The sequence below is a fragment of the Labeo rohita genome, chromosome 11 (assembly GCF_022985175.1).
Source record: "Labeo rohita strain BAU-BD-2019 chromosome 11, IGBB_LRoh.1.0, whole genome shotgun sequence".
Taxonomy (NCBI): Eukaryota; Metazoa; Chordata; class Actinopteri; order Cypriniformes; family Cyprinidae; genus Labeo; species Labeo rohita.
The window spans coordinates 1,848,174-1,865,813 of NC_066879.1; the positions used below are offsets into that span (position 1 = coordinate 1,848,174).

The 17,640-nt window shown below is 36.3% G+C and overlaps 2 protein-coding genes across 3 annotated transcripts in view; one reads left to right on the forward strand and one right to left on the reverse strand.

Annotated features, from left to right (window-relative positions):
* apc2 (APC regulator of WNT signaling pathway 2) overlaps nucleotides 1–5,047 on the reverse strand; it is a 31,523-nt gene extending 26,476 nt beyond the window's left edge. The window contains 1 exon segment of the mRNA XM_051122548.1: nucleotides 4,961–5,047. The gene's annotated coding sequence lies outside the window, so the exon portion shown is untranslated.
* A 2,732-nt stretch (nucleotides 5,048–7,779) lies between these two features.
* Nucleotides 7,780–16,035, forward strand: diras1a (DIRAS family, GTP-binding RAS-like 1a). 2 transcript variants are annotated; one of them, XM_051123228.1, is made up of 2 exons: nucleotides 7,780–7,986; nucleotides 14,002–16,035. In XM_051123228.1, the coding sequence occupies exon 2, from the start codon at nucleotides 14,057–14,059 to the stop codon at nucleotides 14,642–14,644; it is 588 nt and encodes a 195-aa protein (XP_050979185.1). In that variant the 5' UTR covers nucleotides 7,780–7,986; nucleotides 14,002–14,056; the 3' UTR covers nucleotides 14,645–16,035. The 2 variants fall into 2 exon arrangements, with proteins under 2 accessions (XP_050979185.1, XP_050979186.1); XM_051123229.1 differs by having other exon boundaries at nucleotides 7,783–7,899.
* Nucleotides 16,036–17,640: the final 1,605 nt, after the last annotated feature.

Sequence of the window (17,640 nt, forward strand, 5' to 3'; positions counted from 1 at the left end):
TTAGATGTTTCTGCATTTTAATTGGCTCCTGGAGGTGTTTCAATAACCGTTAAATTAATGAAGTCAGGAGAGGAAATGGCGATTCCTTCGTTTTTTTAATCTTTTGTGCTTTTTGTGCTCTGCTGTATGTGCTGCAGTGGATGCTGGGTAATCTGCTCTAAGATCTATCCCTTGAGGAAAATAACTGGAAGAGTGTTAGTGAGCTGCCAATGCGGGGCAGCAGTTCTCGACGGTTGCTATGGTAACATCCAATCCCTGCTCTCTTCAGGAGGGAATGCTCTAAAAATCACAGCATCTGATTTTGCATTGTGACGAGACATAAAGTGATACCCAAACGTACAGTTTGTCTCACTGTATGCGCTGATCCTCAAATCTACATCTGTAGACAGCACACTTCCCTGGGCTACGTGGGAAGTCATCTAATATCTCATTAAATGACGCACAGAGGACACACAAGCCCAGGGCTATAAAATAGTCTAATGGTGCAGCTTTTGTTTAGTGCACAAGGTGACCCAGGTTCGATTCTAGAGACCAAAATAAATGCTGTCCTTTGGAACTTTTTATTCATCACAGATTCCTAAAAATTGGTTTCCACAAAAATATTTTCAACATTAAAAATAAATATCATTATTAATAATTCTTAACAATAATAACTGAAAATTACTGAGACTCAAATCAGTGTGTTACAATGATTTCTCAAGGATCAGTTATGGCTGCTGTACTTAGGATTAAGCAAGATTTTGCATCTCTTTACAGTGTATTTAATTAGGGAATGGACTTTCTGACATTTGAAAATGGCAAAAATAGACCTTTTAGTAATGGATAAGTGCTTTAGACATAATATAGCAGTACAAATTAAAGCACAGAAATGTTTCTGAAAATAATTCTGCCATGACTGAGTATTTAGAAGTTATGGAAAATACAATATGTAACCCTGGACCACAAAACCACACTGTAAAAAACAATTTGTTGATTCAACATAAAATTTAAGGCAGCTGGGTAACAAGCCCAGCTTTTAAGTTTAACAAACCATTTTTTTTGTTTAGTCAACTCAAATATCTAAGTTGTCACTTAACACACAACTTAACATTTCAAGTTGACTAAACTTATCTGAGTTGACTGAACTTAAAATTTTAAGGCAGCAGGGTAACAAATTATTTTAAGTTGACTCAACAAATTGTGTTTTTAGCATGGGTATATTTGTAGCAATAGCCAATAATACATTGTATGGGGCAAAATTATAGAATTTCTTTTATGCCAAAAAATCATTAGGATATTAAGTAAAGATCACGTTCCATGAAGATATTTTGTACATTTCCTACCATATATCAAAACTTAATTTTTGATTAGTAATATGCATTGCTAAGAACATAATTTGGACAACTTTAAAGGTGATTTTCTCAGTATCTTGATTTTTTTGCAGCCTGAGATTCCAGTTTTTCAAATAGTTGTATCTCGGCCAAATATTGTCCTATCCTAACAATACATACATTAATGGACAGCTTATTTATTTAGATAATGTATAAATCTCAATTTCAAAAAATGTACCCTTATAACTGGTTTTGTGGTCCAGTGTCACATATATGGTCAAAAGTTTAAACAAATTTCCTTTTTGGATGAACAGAGAATCTGTGATGTTGTGTAGCTGTGACTGTGTCCTAAAGTCCTCTGTAATTGTGATATAACAAAAGCCTGAGGCTCTTCAGTCATGCACACATGACAGCTGGAAAACACGCTATCAGTACAAATGATGCAAAGGTCAGCAAACAGCCTCACTGAAAAAAAAATTATCATTCTACTAAAATATAATATAATAACATCGCTTTTATCTGATTTGTTTTTCACTGGTCTGTCTCATTTAATATAATATAATTTGTATATATGTATGTTACATATTTTTATATTACATTATATAAGACAGACCAGAGAAAAACTAATTAGATAAAAGAGATAGCAATTTAATGTTATTTATTGAACCCCATAATAGTAGCATGATTGATTTATTTCATTTAATAAAGGAAGAAATATTGCAACCATGTGTTGAGCAGAGGGTTTCTGCTACGGTTAACTAAAGTAGGCCACAAGCAGCGGGAATGAGAACAAAGAAGATGGAGGATGCTTACCCTCCTCCCCCCTCCCTGACCACATCTCACAACAACCATTCACTCCTAGACCGTCTGGTTACCAAGGAAACAGCACCTGCAAAGGAAGGCACCATGCCTGAGAATCCCGTACCCGAGCCAGCGGGTCATGTGTTTGTTAAGAGACTGCGTTAACCCCACTGTAGCGCAGCTAGCACTGTATTGTGGACGGTTTGTATAAAATGGTGGCTGCAAATTCAGGCAATTCACAGGCAATTAGCCAAGAGGAGGATAGTCAGAGATTTCACTGAGAGTGTGGTTTTGGATTATTCCAAAGCTAATTCTCCTTTTCCAACCAGTAAGATGAATTGCGTGGACTACTTTAACATTTGAATGAAGGCATTTCTCAAGGCTAATCCTGTGTGAGTGTTGTACAGTAGCCTCCCTGCCAAAGACCCATCAATCAACAATGTGTTTATAAAGTACGGTCACTGAATTATTCAGATCACCAAGGGTCTAGTAATATTAATGACTCATCACAATGAATTCTAATGGTCAGCAGAATTTTGCAGGACAGGAGAGGTGCAGCAAGAAATATGCAGCTATACATTTTTCTGACCTTTGGTTAAATAAAAAAACAAACATAGAAAAAAAAAAAAACTGCAGGAACCTTCAACATATGCTCGATATCATAAGTAAATCTTTAAACAAAAATTAAAGCTCTGAAAATGTGCAAGTACAGATCAATACTCTATTATGATTTATTAAATCAATAAATAAATAAATACCACTGACAAGTTTCAATGCCAAAAGAGTTCTCACATGTCTTTCAACAGAAATATATCATATCTCATGGGACATATCAATCTATGCTGACCACAACATGACCAAACGGTCACAAAAAACAGCTTGGACATCACACATATCGTGTACTGCAACACAATCTCATGGTAATTCATAACTGTTTGTGTTTTCGTATGATCGGCCTGTTCCCCACCCATTTTTCTTAAAATCGTGCATTATTTGTAGGAAGCATAGCATATGAATTCATACAAAATCTGATGTTTTAAAATACTTATTTTTCTCTCTAAGCTTACACAATATGATCTCATAAGTAAGCATATTACACATCAGCAGTCCACAGACCGTCTATTTAAACATAAATAACATTAATAAAACAAGCTTTTCAAAATGAAATCAATCTATTTTACCAGCAGTCGACACGCCTATATGCCTAAAATAATCTAAATAACACACTGTGTGTGAACACATATATTTATTACACATACTTAAACATTTTACTACATATACATGTATATGTTGTTTCCATACAGATTAACTGTCATATTCATTATAATCTTTCAAAAAGACCATTTAGCAAGCAAGCTCTTAGTTGGTTCGTAAAGCACAACCATCTTGTCTCTGAATAGCCAGGAAGGTTTTACTAGGAATAGCATTACTCAGTGGCTGTCACTTTCTATAATACTCACATAACATTATGTAAGCAGTTCATGTTTTCATTTTTTGGGAGACTAACACATCACATCCTTGTCCAGGGGACTAGGTTGAGTCACCAAGCTGTGCAGGGGTGGTCCAGACCTCAGGTTTGCATGGACAGTGACTCCGTGGTCCATGAAACATGTAGATTGAACACACCCTTTGTGCTTATTGATCACAGGTAAAATATGTGACCTCAAATTAACCCTATGCAATTTAAGGGTTATAATCTCACAGGATCTGATGTTGCTGTGCAATATGTATATATATATATATATATATTTTTTTTTTCTAAGACACAAAATCTAAAAAAATAACTGTTTTAGAATGTTGCACATTATTATAGATCAATCTGCAATACTTGGCCAGGTGCAGCATTCAGCTAAGAAATAATTTGAAATAATGATCATGTCTATGTATAATATTATATACAGCCTACTACATAAAAATGTCTCATAAATAGCTGTGCTCTTGTTCTGTTAATACTCTCTTCTAGTATGATAATAAAAAATAAATAAATTCAAATAAATATTTAATGTATTTATATATTTTATATGTATTTATTCTAGCAGAATAATGTACAGTAAGCTGGTCATTATAAAATAAACTCAAATAGGACAACATCTGATCACCTTGTCAGTACACTAATACAATAATTCTTAAAACCCAGATTCATAAAACAATGATTTTTCTAATAGTTTTGAAAAACTCCGACGGTCACTGAGAAACGTCTAATTCAGAGGCTGGTTTAGTATGAACTCAGTTGGTAAAAAAAGACTGTTTACAATAATACACTGACAAATCTAATAACATGTAATCAGCATCTTGAATAATCGTCACATTTTCTTTGTGCTCATGCAAAATGTACGGTAATGGAGGCCGAAACACATTTGCGGAAGATTCTTTTCTTTGTTTCTATGTGCATCAAATAGCATCAAATGACAGCTGGGAAGCTTTCATCATAACTTGAATAAGAAAATAACCCTCACCCTCGGGTTTCTGAATATTAAAGCCCGTGACTCGGGTAGAGCAGATATCCTTGCTGTTTTATTGTTGACCTTGGCCGTGATATTTTAGCTTCGGCATCAGAGAAAATCTTTGATTTGTATGTCCCCGAAACAACATTTTATTACCCTCACGCAGTTTAATTTAATCTTATTTGGACTCTTTAGCGCGTAAGATTCGTGGGAAAACGCTTGTGGTGATCGGTCCTCTCTGGCGCCCTCATAAATATTCTCATCAGGACCTCACCACGTCTCACGGACACACAGCCTACATAGCCCTTAGATTTACCGCATAAATACCCGCAAACATGCATATGATAGGTCTGACATCCCTGGTTTAACATATAGGCTACAAGATTGAAATAATTTAAACCTTACCTCATGTTCAGCAGCGTTGGTGGTGTTTACTGGGCGTGGAGGCGCTGCTGTCTTTCTCTGTGGGGATGATGCCCTGCATTCAGTGATGCTGCGCGCTCTGATGTCACGCCTCTCTCTCTCTCCCTCCCACACACATACGCTTTTCTCCTTCTCTCTTCTTCTTATTTTTATCTCAAGCGTAAATATTGGCAAGAAAAATATGCAATTACTTCAACTTGCAAGAGTAGCCCTGTCGAGAAATGCAGCTGCAATATTACTGTGAAAATGTGTCACGCGATGTTGTATTTGTAATAATACATAACCTAATAGTAATGTTTATTTTTAGAATTATTACAAAAGTATATATCATATATAGACGACTGATAAGTCCACCGTGTTTGATTTATTTTGTCTATTCATCGTTTTTACAATGGCTGTTGTGTAAACAAGTGAACAGAGTAACCACTTTCAGGCAATGTGTTATGAATTTATACATTTGATTCATTGATTAGTTAAAATAATAAGTAAATAAAAAATAAGGCCAAACAATGGTTTTGTTTGTTATTAATATGTTTATTTTTTTTATATACACTACCAGTCAAAAGTTAAAGAAGTTTAAAGAAGTCTCTTCTGCTCACCAAGCCTGCATTTATCCAAAGTACAGCAAAAACAGTAAAAATCTGAAATATTTTTACTATTTAAATAACTGCTTTCTATTTGAATATATTTCAATGCAATTTATTTCTGTGATTTGAAAGCTGATTTTTTTAGCATCATTACTCCAGACACAATCCTTCAGAAATCATAGTAATATTCTGATTTGCTGCTGCTTTGTAATAGTATTATTTTTTATGCTAAAAACAGTCGATTATTTTTTTTTTTTCAGTTTTCTTTGATGAATAGAGAGTTCAGAAGAACAGCATTTATCTGAAATAGAAATAATCTGTAACACTGCAAACGTCTTTATCATCACTTTTGATCAATTTAAAGCATCTTTGCTAAATTAACTCTTTAACTCTCACCATCCCCTCTGTGGGACGCCTACGTTTACTTCAACATTTTACAAATAAATCCCAATCTAATCATGATGAACTATATATTGTTGGAAAGGTCTATGACTCCTAAATAAATATTTTACCACTCTTTTGTGTTACAAATTATGTAGGAAAAGTAATTCTGAAAAGGAGTTCTGACCTTTGTCACAAAAAGACTTTGTTTGTTGCCTTTTTACCTATTACGCAATATAACTTTTCAGAAACTCTTAACTAAAAATGTATCTTTGATCACAAAAATAAATTACATTTTAAAATCTATTCAAATAGAAAGCAGTTATTTTAAATAGTAAAAATATTTCACAATATTTCTGCTTTTGCTGTATTTTGGATCAAATAAATGCATGCTTGGTGAGCAGAAGAGAATAAAAAGAAAAGAACTGTTCAAAAAAACCTTTCACTGGTAGTGTATCAAACTATTGACTTTTACTATTCTCTTGGACAATGGCATGCCTTAGACTTAAAAACACTGACCATCACTATTTTGGAGGACTCTATGGGAAGACTGTCAAAAGCATTCATAACACATTCATAAAATGTTATGTTAAACATTTATATAATGTTTAATAAGATATAGTTGGTTTGTTAGCTGCACTTTATTTGAAACAAAAATGGTTACATGGCTACATTATTTTAAAAGAGGTTTCATTTTCATCATAAGTTTATATTCACACATCTTGGTCATCATAGGATAAGCTGTAGGCCTACTGTAATACCTGTGGTGTGAGAATTTCTGTTGAAAATACAATAACAGGTTTTACAAAGTAGACTACTGGTGGCATTTGTTAAGTCACAAGAAATCTGATAGGCCTATACAAAGAAACAAATCTCAAATGAAATCTGATGTCAGCAGTCTTTCTGCAAAAATAAAAAAACAAGGTGTGTGATTTATACAGCATGCCATTCATTAAATTCCAATGCTGTATTGATAACAGTGATTTCGAGTGTTAAGGGGCAGTCAACATTAAATTTGTGATGTCAATGAGCTATTTTAAAAGTTTAATGCAAAGGCTTCACTTACTGTGAAATGACTGCTTTGTCGATTCATCAGAAAACCATTGGAGGGAGACAAATACTAGTTCACCAGTAAACAAAAGGTTATCTGACGACAAGATAAGCACACCTTATGGTTAAGGTGTGTCAACGCCTTGGGAGTCTGTTGCGAGATGAAAATAGCTAATGTTGTAATGTTTACGTATTGATTCTACTCCTTAAATATAGCCTATATATTTCTTTCCTTCTTTCTTTAAATTAAAACTACATTGTTAATCGGAAGTAAATCAAACAACCTGATTACATCAACAGGTGCACGCATGGCAAAATGTGTTATATAATGTATTATTTAACCGTATATAACCAAATATAGTATTCTTAACCATACAGAGTGCCGTTTTTACAGGTGCGCCCCTTACACCTCGCTAAATAACAGGTTCCTTGCAGACCTACCTGGATTTTAGTCCCTCCATTTCTCATATTTTATAAAGTCTGAGAGCTGAAAACTTTTTTCCTATAGCTATTTTGAAATACAGTACTATTTTAATCATTCCAGTGCCCGCATCCATCCCCATCAGTGGGAGACGTCGCGCACAAAATGGTGTTTTATTAATGTAACATGCCTCTTTAGTGACGGAACAATGTTGTATGATCAACATGGCGTAGATGGAGAGAGCAGTTTAACGGTATAGAGCAGGTGGGGTTTTTGTTCTCGTCGTGTAACGGGACACAGGACGCGGGGGTGAGCCGCATATCGCGTGCTTGCGTGCGTCAGAGAGGACGTGGTAGGACAGCTGGAGCGCGCGCGCCCGCCCGCCCGCCCGAAGAGCAATAACAGCATTTTCAGCGACATCGCTCGATTTACGCCATGCAAATAACACGAGAAAATGAAACGGGACTGGTACGGCAGAGAATGTAAGACATTTGTCGTGTATCTAATCTCCTAATGCTTCCTAGAATTTATGACTAACAAGATTTGGGACGTTGCTACACAGTCGCCAGGTAAGAATATGTCGCTTTTCACTAGCTGTACGTTCATGATTGTTTCAATATGTCAAATGCGGCTTTCATGTATCGATACGCGCATCATGTCTTTGACGCGCGTCCTTGTAGAATTTCGTGTGACGGACCGCAATAGCATCTTTCGGCGCACAGCGACGTAATGACTTTGAGGATCCTTTGCCTTTTGATATGCATCGCCTGTGTGTGTGAACGATGCTCTTTTGACGACAAACAAGCGATTTTCGACTAAACGCGTAAAAAAATCGTTCCTTCCTTTTTAAAAATGACGTTCGGTCCAGTGCGAATCCATGCGAATTACGCGCGGATGATGCATTTGTCTCCGCATGAATGTGAACGCGACATGTGATCAAGTTAAACGAAATTTTAAATAGCGTTTTCTCTTATCCACGGCCTCCTATGGCTTCGAAGTGCTTGTTCATTCAGGTTGCATGGCCTATATGTGCTTTATTACCCAACTGGCTGAGAGAAAATAACAGGATGCCTGTTTTGATTGTTGCCTAATTACAGCTTTACGCGCAATATTAACGCCAGTTGTAACAGCAAACCCCGTTGATTAAGAGATGCCGAGCATCTCGGATCTGCATTCCATCAGAGCTCTGAGGGGCTCAGGATTGAGCTTATAGAGTAAGAATTGAGTTGATGGGCTGTGGTATTTTTAGACATCACATGCATAGACGTTTGCATAGTCTCTTGTAGAAGCCTTTCAGGCCACCTCAGTTACACATTTCCAAATAAGCTGTGTATTAACACATTTTGTCCTGTGAATATAAAAGAAAATCTGAACCCGTCTGAGATGACATATTTTTCTTTAGTAATCATTCATCACTATAAATAGACTAGTTTCTTTCACCTCACTGTATGAATAGGCTGCAGTGACGTAAATTAAACCCACTGTTTGCCAGTTGGTTACTAGGGTAACTGAGAGAAAGATGACATGCAACATTAGAAATATGTTTTTCTTTGCTTTCATCAGTCTCTGATGACATTCTCTCACTCTTGTTTATGCTCATTCCCTTCATCACCCTATACGTGCCCTCAAGGTCTGTTTCCACAGTAACCAGAGAATTCCCAGAGTTCCCAAAAAAAACGATGCACAGCTGGGATGTTCCTCGGTAGCTCAGGGAGAATCTCTAGTATACATCTTAGGTGTTCAAAGGCCTGTTGTATACTGACATCATGCAAACTGGTACAAACCAGCAGAAAACAAATGCGATACCATCTACAGCGGAGCCTCAGTGGCTACAGCGCACTCATGGCCAACCAAGCAGACGCAGGCTTTGGAATATTAACTGTTGTAAAATCACTGTAATTCATAGCTTTGAGTAGCTTAATGCATTATAAAAAAACAGAGCCAGCAGCAACACCAGTATTCAATAGATAGCTATATTTATTGATATTAATAAGAGTAAAAAGGCCTGTTTACACCATGGGCTATAACCGTAATTATAACAATAACTATAAAGTATAAAATATATATATTTTTTTTTTTTCACTGACAAATGATAAAAAACATTGACAGCCAATCATAATCTTCAAAGAGCTTAAGCAGAAGATGATGATACTGCAGCGAGTGCTTAGAATAAACAGAACATCACTGTGTGTTGGTGTGGACTTGATACTAATAAGGCACTTGTATGGATAGCAATTTCTAAAAAAAGTCATGCTTTGGTTGGCTTTCAGTTTCAAAAAAATGAAATTCTGACATGCATAATATAATATAATTATGGTATGCTATGTTGACATGATGATATGCTAAGTTGCATTTGTGAGATGAAAAGTCAAAATTAGGACATCGAAAGTCATATTCATTATGACAAAATGTTGACATTATGACTGTGAGAAAGTATTACTCTAATTATGACTTGTATCTTATAGTTATGACTTAGTGTCTTATTATTTTGATTTGTTATAATTATGATTTATTTATTTTTTTAATCATGTGGCAGAAATTGGCTTCCATACACTTGATCTATAAATGTTTATAAATTATGTAATGTCAGCACTGAAATGTCCACAAAACTGTGAATATTCATTTCACTAGTGGCTATCCTAAGCTGTGATTCACACTATTAACACCACTTCAAAACAACAACAGAAAAAGAACTGGAAAAACATCTATCAATATGTATATATATATATATATATATATATATATTCAGAATAAATGGCTACATTTAATGGTTTTTGAATGGAGAAAGTGGTGTAGTTACTGGAGTCTACCAGCAGGACCAGACTGGCCCACACTAAATAATCAAATTCTGACCATTTGGCTCATTCAGTTAAAGCTATAATAACTGTCTGTTTTACAAAATGTTACATCTGTAGCTTTAAACTACATATGTCTGAAATGTAGCTGTTCATATTGACACAATACATTTAAAATTGTTTGTTGTTGTTGTGTCTGTGAAAAGGACAGAAAGTACAGAAATGGTGTCCAGCCTCATCCAGCCATTTTTTTTTTCTTCTTGACTCTGGCATTTATTTTTCATATACCTGATCCATGGTTCTCAAAAGCACATTGCATCTCTCACAGTCTTGTGCATTAACTCCACTGGGCAGGATACAATAAGCCTCTTTCTAAAATGTCTGACCTTTACATCTGATAAGAGTTTTACTATGAGAGAAAAAAAATGATGGAATATGAGTTGTATGAGGGCTTGACAAAACATCCTTAATATTCAAAACTTGTAGTCTGCTGAGATTGCCTCTTATGCTGCCGGCAAACCAAAGAGGAAGTCTTTACTAAGAGGCTCATCTGGTCTCTGTTCATCTGAGTGATAATCATTACTGCTAATTCAGATGTACCGCTGAATTTTCCTCTGGGGCTGAGTAGATGTGAGCATTTTCAAGCTTTTAAATGCAGACAAAGTTCTCTGTTAATCAGATAGCATTGGTCTGGTCTGTGCATATTGATCTGTCATGTGAAAATTAGGCATTTGCGTAAATCTCTTGTGAGGTAGTCGGGAAGTGGCTCCTGTCTCCAATTGCTGCAAGAATCCGGTAAGGTGCCAGAAATATCTGGTGTGATCTTGCTTTCCACAGAAGACTGAGTCCAACGGCTGCTTCACAGCAAGATAAATGAGTCATTAATAGATGACCTTGATGCTGATGGCAGCAGAGACCGTCCTACTCGATTCACAAAGGCACACAGGCGTACACTCTCATGTACATATACACACACACACAAACACACACATACAAGCATGCATTCACGTAAGGAAAATGCTGACCATTCTCTTTCCATCCTTTCTATGTAAAGAATAATGTCAGGGCAATGTTAAACTAAAACTATCAAGAACATATCATATTTCACCACTAAATCAAAAGAAGGAATTAACAGTTATATTTCACTATAAAACAATGATACTTTTGATATATTTTGTATTGTAATATTTGGTCCTTCCAAACACCCCTCCATCTCTAGTTGGATGGAAAATCAGAGAGTCCTGCCTCAAACGCATATTATTGGTTGAGCCAATGCAGGGGTGTGTTTAGAGTTTTATGGGGCCCTACACAAGCAGCCCCTGGGGGGCCCCTTCAGTAAAAATCTTGTTCCCGGGGGACCCCCAGCAATTGCATGGTGCCTAAACATGCTACTGAGCTGTTGTTGCTATATTGAGCTAGCCCGGGAGCTCAGACAAACAGATCAATGTTTTGATAGTGCCACAGAGCCACAGTGTTTACACGTTTGTTGGAATCAACCTACGCTTACTTAGAACCATCTCTGCATATTAGGGGTAGGAAAAAAGCACAAATGAGTTTTAAAAACATATTTACCCAAATTTTCTCATTGGCCTAATGCAAAAAAAAAAAAATACATCACAGTAGTATTTTTCAGTTTTCATGTCCTTCACATACTTTTATGCTTTTGAGTTCTAGTATAATCATCACAGTACTATACAGCATAAACAGCCACAGAAATCTAAATGTAAGCACAGCCCATAGCACAAACTGTTATTTGACTAAAAATTTTAATGTACTGTAAAAAAGTGAGAATGTCTGTAAAATATATAAATCTTATAAATGTAAAATACATAAATCTTAATCATGAGCACAGTATAATGTGCTTGAGGGCACACACACACAAATATAAACATACATATATATAAACTAGTTGATTTTATTTGATTGCCCTTTACATAATTAATATATTTAATATGAAAATAATAAAAGTAATTAGAATTCAATCAGTGTCAGTAATGATAAAGCATAGCATTTTTGTTATTTAAATTGATTTTATTTTATTTAATAATTGCAAGGCATTTTCATTTCAATAATTATTAATTCTGTAATAAAGATTAGCACTATATTAGTGTTTTTAATAACTATCAGCTGATTATTGGTTTTCTGCTTATTTTCCCTCCTTGCCCAAAAAGTAATAGCTTTAAAATGCATTTATTTTATACTAAGTATAGTTCAAGTCTATTAATATAGTGACATATCACTCAAGACTTACTGATATAAAAATTATAATTAAACTTTATTTGGAGTACTACTTGTGCACAATGCACGTAATAAGCCTAACATATGTTTTATGTCACTATTGATGAGTACTGTATGATTTAATAATAATATTGGCCTTTAAATACAAAATATTCAAAGTGGACCTAAAGTATACTTGCAATAGATCCACTTTAGCACAATCAAATATACTTATGTATATCTTTAGTTGAATTCAGCACTACTTTACTGCATTAAAGGAGAAGTCCACTTTCAGAACAACAATTTACAAATAATTTACTCATCCCCTTGATATCCAGAATGTTCATGTCTTTCTGTCTTCCGTCGTAAAGAAATTATGGTTTTTGAGGAAAGCATTGCAGAATTTTTCTTCATATAATGGACTTGATTGGTGCCCCGATTTTGAACTTCCAAAATGTAGTTTAAATGCAGCTTCAAAGGGCTCTAAATGTTCCCAGGCGAGGAAGAAGGGTCTTATCTAGCGAAACGATCTGTCATTTTTTTTGAAAAATAAAAATTTGTATACTTTTTAAGCACAAAACCTCATGTAGCACAGGCTCTGGGATGCGCATTCACAATGCTATGAATTAGTGATGGATCGTTCTTGAACGATTCATTCATTTTGAAGAACGAGTCGTCTCAGGGAGTGATTTGTTCAGTCATGCATGCGCAACATCCTCAAAGGTCCAAGTCTGTAAAATGATCCAAACTTCCCATCGCTACTATGAATAGAGAATGGCGCCATAGAGAATGGCGAAAAACTCCATCTTATTTTCTCTTACAACTTCAGAATCGTCCGACATCGTTTTACCTTTTTGTTTGTAAACAGCGTTTGACTTACTTGCACTTTGTTAGTCTTTGTGCGTTCGCTTTGTAAACACTGGGTCTGTAGTTCCGTGTGACCTTTCAACATGATTCAGTGTCATGAACGCGCATCCCAGAGCCTGTGCTACACAAGCTTTTGTGCTTAAAAAATATAAATTTTTTTATTTTTCAAAAAAAAGACAGATCGTTTCACTAGATAAGACCCTTCTTCCTCGGCTGGGATCGTTTAGAGCCTTTGAAGCTGCATTTAAACTACATTTTGGAAGTTCAAAATCGGGGCACCAGTGAAGTCCATTATATGAAGAAAAATCCTGAAATGTTTTCCTCAAAAACCACAATTTCTTTACGACTGAAGACAGAAAGACATGAACGTCTTGGGTGACAAGGGGGTGAGTAAATTATTTGTGAATTGTTATTCTGGAAGTGGACTTTTAGGGTATTTTTATTAAGTACATAATATGTAAATGTATTTGTAGTATACTTAGCATGAAATAAATGTATTTGAAATACATTTTAGTATATTTATTTTTCACTAGGATGGTTATATTGGTATATTGGTATCGGCAAAATTTGTACGGTTTCATATTGTCTGATTACATGCATGGTCTTCCTTTCCTAAATCTCTCTTCATTTGTGAACCTCAGAAGACAAATATGATATACTGTCTTATGTGCATGTGTACCAAATGAAACCTTTTTCCTTTTTCAGATCTCAGGGAATAATTGAGTCTTAACCGCCACATACCCAGACAAACCCAAGCAGCATGCCAGAGCAGAGTAACGATTACCGGGTGGTGGTGTTCGGAGCAGGAGGAGTGGGCAAGAGCTCCCTGGTTCTACGCTTCGTTAAAGGCACCTTCAGGGACACCTACATCCCGACGGTGGAGGACACGTACCGGCAGGTCATCAGCTGCGACAAGAGCGTATGCACTCTGGAGATCACCGACACCACTGGCAGCCACCAGTTCCCTGCTATGCAGCGTCTGTCCATCTCCAAGGGCCATGCCTTCATCCTGGTCTACTCCATCACCAGCAGGCAGTCGCTGGAGGAGCTGAAGCCCATCTACCAGCAAGTGCTGGCCATCAAAGGTAACGTGGAGAACATCCCCATCATGCTCGTTGGCAACAAAAGCGACGAGACCCAGCGCGAGGTGGAGACCAAGGAGGGCGAAGCTCAGGCGAACATCTGGAAATGCGCGTTCATGGAAACATCAGCCAAGACCAACACCAACGTGAAGGAGCTTTTTCAGGAGCTCCTGAACCTGGATAAGAAGCGTGATATGAGTCTGAACATGCGCTCCAGCAAGCAGAGACGTGCGGACAAGCTGAAGGCGAAGTGCAGTGTGATGTAGAAGGCTGGTCGCGTCGCTCGACGAGTAACAGACTCCTCGAAAAATGTACATAAGTCCCTCGGCATAAAGGAACAGTACGCACAAAAAATTTAACTTCTGTCATCGTTTACTTACCATCCTGCCATTTTAACCTACTTTGTACCTTGTGTATTCCAAGTCTTATTTTTCCACTCAAATCTATCGAATGGATTGTTAAGACTTGGAAAACAGCACTATTCATACGGACTGCCTTCATGATATTTTTACGGTGCTTTTGCACCCTTACAATTGTTCTGTTTCCTTTGTGTGCGTTCGACGGAAGAAAGCGGCACGAGAGCGAGTAAATGATGACAGAACTTTCATTTTTGGGTGAACTCTCCCTTTAACTCTCCATCCCTCTCAGTCTTAATCAGGTAATCTTTAGTGCGCATCCAAACAGTCAACCATCTCCCTTCCCCTGTAGTGACTCTGTGTACAAGACTATAAGAGCTGACACACGAAGCAGGGAGGACGTCCCACGATTCTCACACATGCTCTCTCTACTGCTTTCTGTTGACTTTTTACTGAATTCAAGACAGACCAAATCATCAATGTGGCCATTTTTATGTCAGGCTGTGTCTTTAATGGTACGGTGTTTGGAGATGCAGACATAAATGTCTTGAACTGGCTCTGCATTGTACGGGATTCTCATCCAAAGGAGGAAAAGGCCTGGGCACAGCTGAAGAGGCGACACTATCCGCTCTTCCAAATGACATACACTATAGCAGCACAAAAGAAGCCTATTACAAAATCGGGACGGAGGACATTCTTAGTTAACCGGCTTGCCAGTGATGTAACCTGGTATAACAGAGTAAAGTGCATAATGCATGTCTGATGATATAAACTACCTTCATATTTAATGTGATTGAGATCTTTTCATCGAGAACAGAGCTATACCTTATTGAAGCACAGTGAATAAGTCCTAAATGTGATCATTTCTAAAAGCTATTTTTTTGTGACCGGGTGGGGTTCGGGGTGTCGACTGGTGTTTTGTTTTACTCCGTTTCGTTTTTCAAGTGTTGATGGCACTCGAAAACCTTAATATATGCATTTCATCATCTAACTGAAAACATATATCCTGTATGTGAAATCTATGTGTATTATGAGCACTAATGAAGCCCCTGTACAGCCCCTGTTTTTCTGTCAGTGTCTATATTTCCTCTGATAATTTAATGCCATTTGCTTTAGCAATACATGATATAAAAGCACTTTTAGAATCTTGAGCACATTCAAAACACAGAGCGTTAACCTTTACAAAAATGTTCTTGTCAAACACTCTGCGTTTACAACTTTACTGCAGATAAAGTGTTTATTCAATAAATATTATGTGAGGGACCAGAAAAATAAAGAAGCACAAACAAAAGGGAAATAACTATTGCTTGTTTTCTTTTGTGGTTCTGAACGTCTATACACAGTGTAAAGCAGCTTGAGAAATATACTTTTAGACAGGCCTTGCGTAAAAATGTCTGAATTTCACTGCATTTAAATTAAAGTATTAAACCAAGTGGCAAACTGAAACAAATGATGCTTGAGCTTTTCTCAGAACTAATGCCATTTTTATTAGCCATTTATGAATATTCTTTAACCAACAGGTCTGTGTGACTTTTACATGATGTATGACGTATGATGTATATTTTTTTACATTTTTAAGAGTGACGTAAATGTCAGATGCTCTGGGGCCACTGTAGATGAGGTTACAGATACTTAGGCTACTATAACAAATCTTTTATATTAGTGACGTGAACTCTCTGCCCTTATTATGTTACTGGAGTAGTCATGATGGACGATAATGATAGATACTGAGGGGAAAGAGTGTACCTGAAGATGCAAAAAAAGAGCATCTGCTGGAACATCTGCTCAGTCAGTCATTGTGTATCTCTGAAGATTCAAAAGCAAAGCATTAATTAGCAGATGAAATAAAAGCTTAGGTTTATCTGTGAGGATGTTATTGGGTTGTGTCCATGTGCTTGTGTTCTTTTCAACTAGGAAAGCTCCAACTATCCACTTGGAAAAGTGCAACAGAACGTCACTGGATTTTAGTGTGCAATTTCAGGGAGATGTACTGTACACATTCACATATTTACTTTTTAAGAAATAGTTCAGTTAAGGCTGCAAAAGCACCATAAATGCATCATAAAAGTGACCCATGAGACTTCCGTGCTATAATCCAAGTCTTCTTAAGTTCTGAAGTTCTTCTGAAGTTGTGTAACAACAGGAACAGCAATTTGAGATGATAGATAAATAGATAAACCTTACACTTCAGTTTGTGCGTCATCAGTTTTTCAAGTATTTTCATAAAAGAAAAGCAACATAATTTGAATATACATTTTATATTTGTCACACAGGTTATAATATAAGTAAATATGTTTACTTAACATATGAGTTTAATAGATTTATGTACAGATGTTTATTTAAAAATGTATAAACTCTTGATAATGCTAATGTTCTTATAGATCAGCTCTAACACTATTTTCATCTTGGAGAAAGAAAGAAAAAGAAACCATCACAGACACAAACACTAAAAACCATCAACTTTCAACCACTGGAGCCAATAAAAAAATTGTTTCCCGTAATGTGTTTTGTTACATGTTCCATTAGAATTTAATGGTTTTAACAGGGCACCAATAGAAGGTGACCAATTACTTGTGGCTATAGGGGATACAGCTCAGGCCGGAAACTAACAATGAAATTAATTGTTCCACCTATTAGATTGTGTTTTATTAAAGTCTACACCTACCCCAACCCTAAACTTACCCCTTACTATAATACAAAAACAGTATTATTGTTGTACAGTGTGACAAATACAACGTTAGACTGATGTGCGCATGCCCATGTAGCAAGAGCTGAGTATAAGCCTTTGTCCACTTTTCATCTTTCTTCACTTTGGATACAGGCGTTGAAGGCTTATTTTGTTGGAGAGAAATTCTGCCACTGCCCTCTGCTGGTAAATAGTGGTATGAAACATTATTGAACGTTTG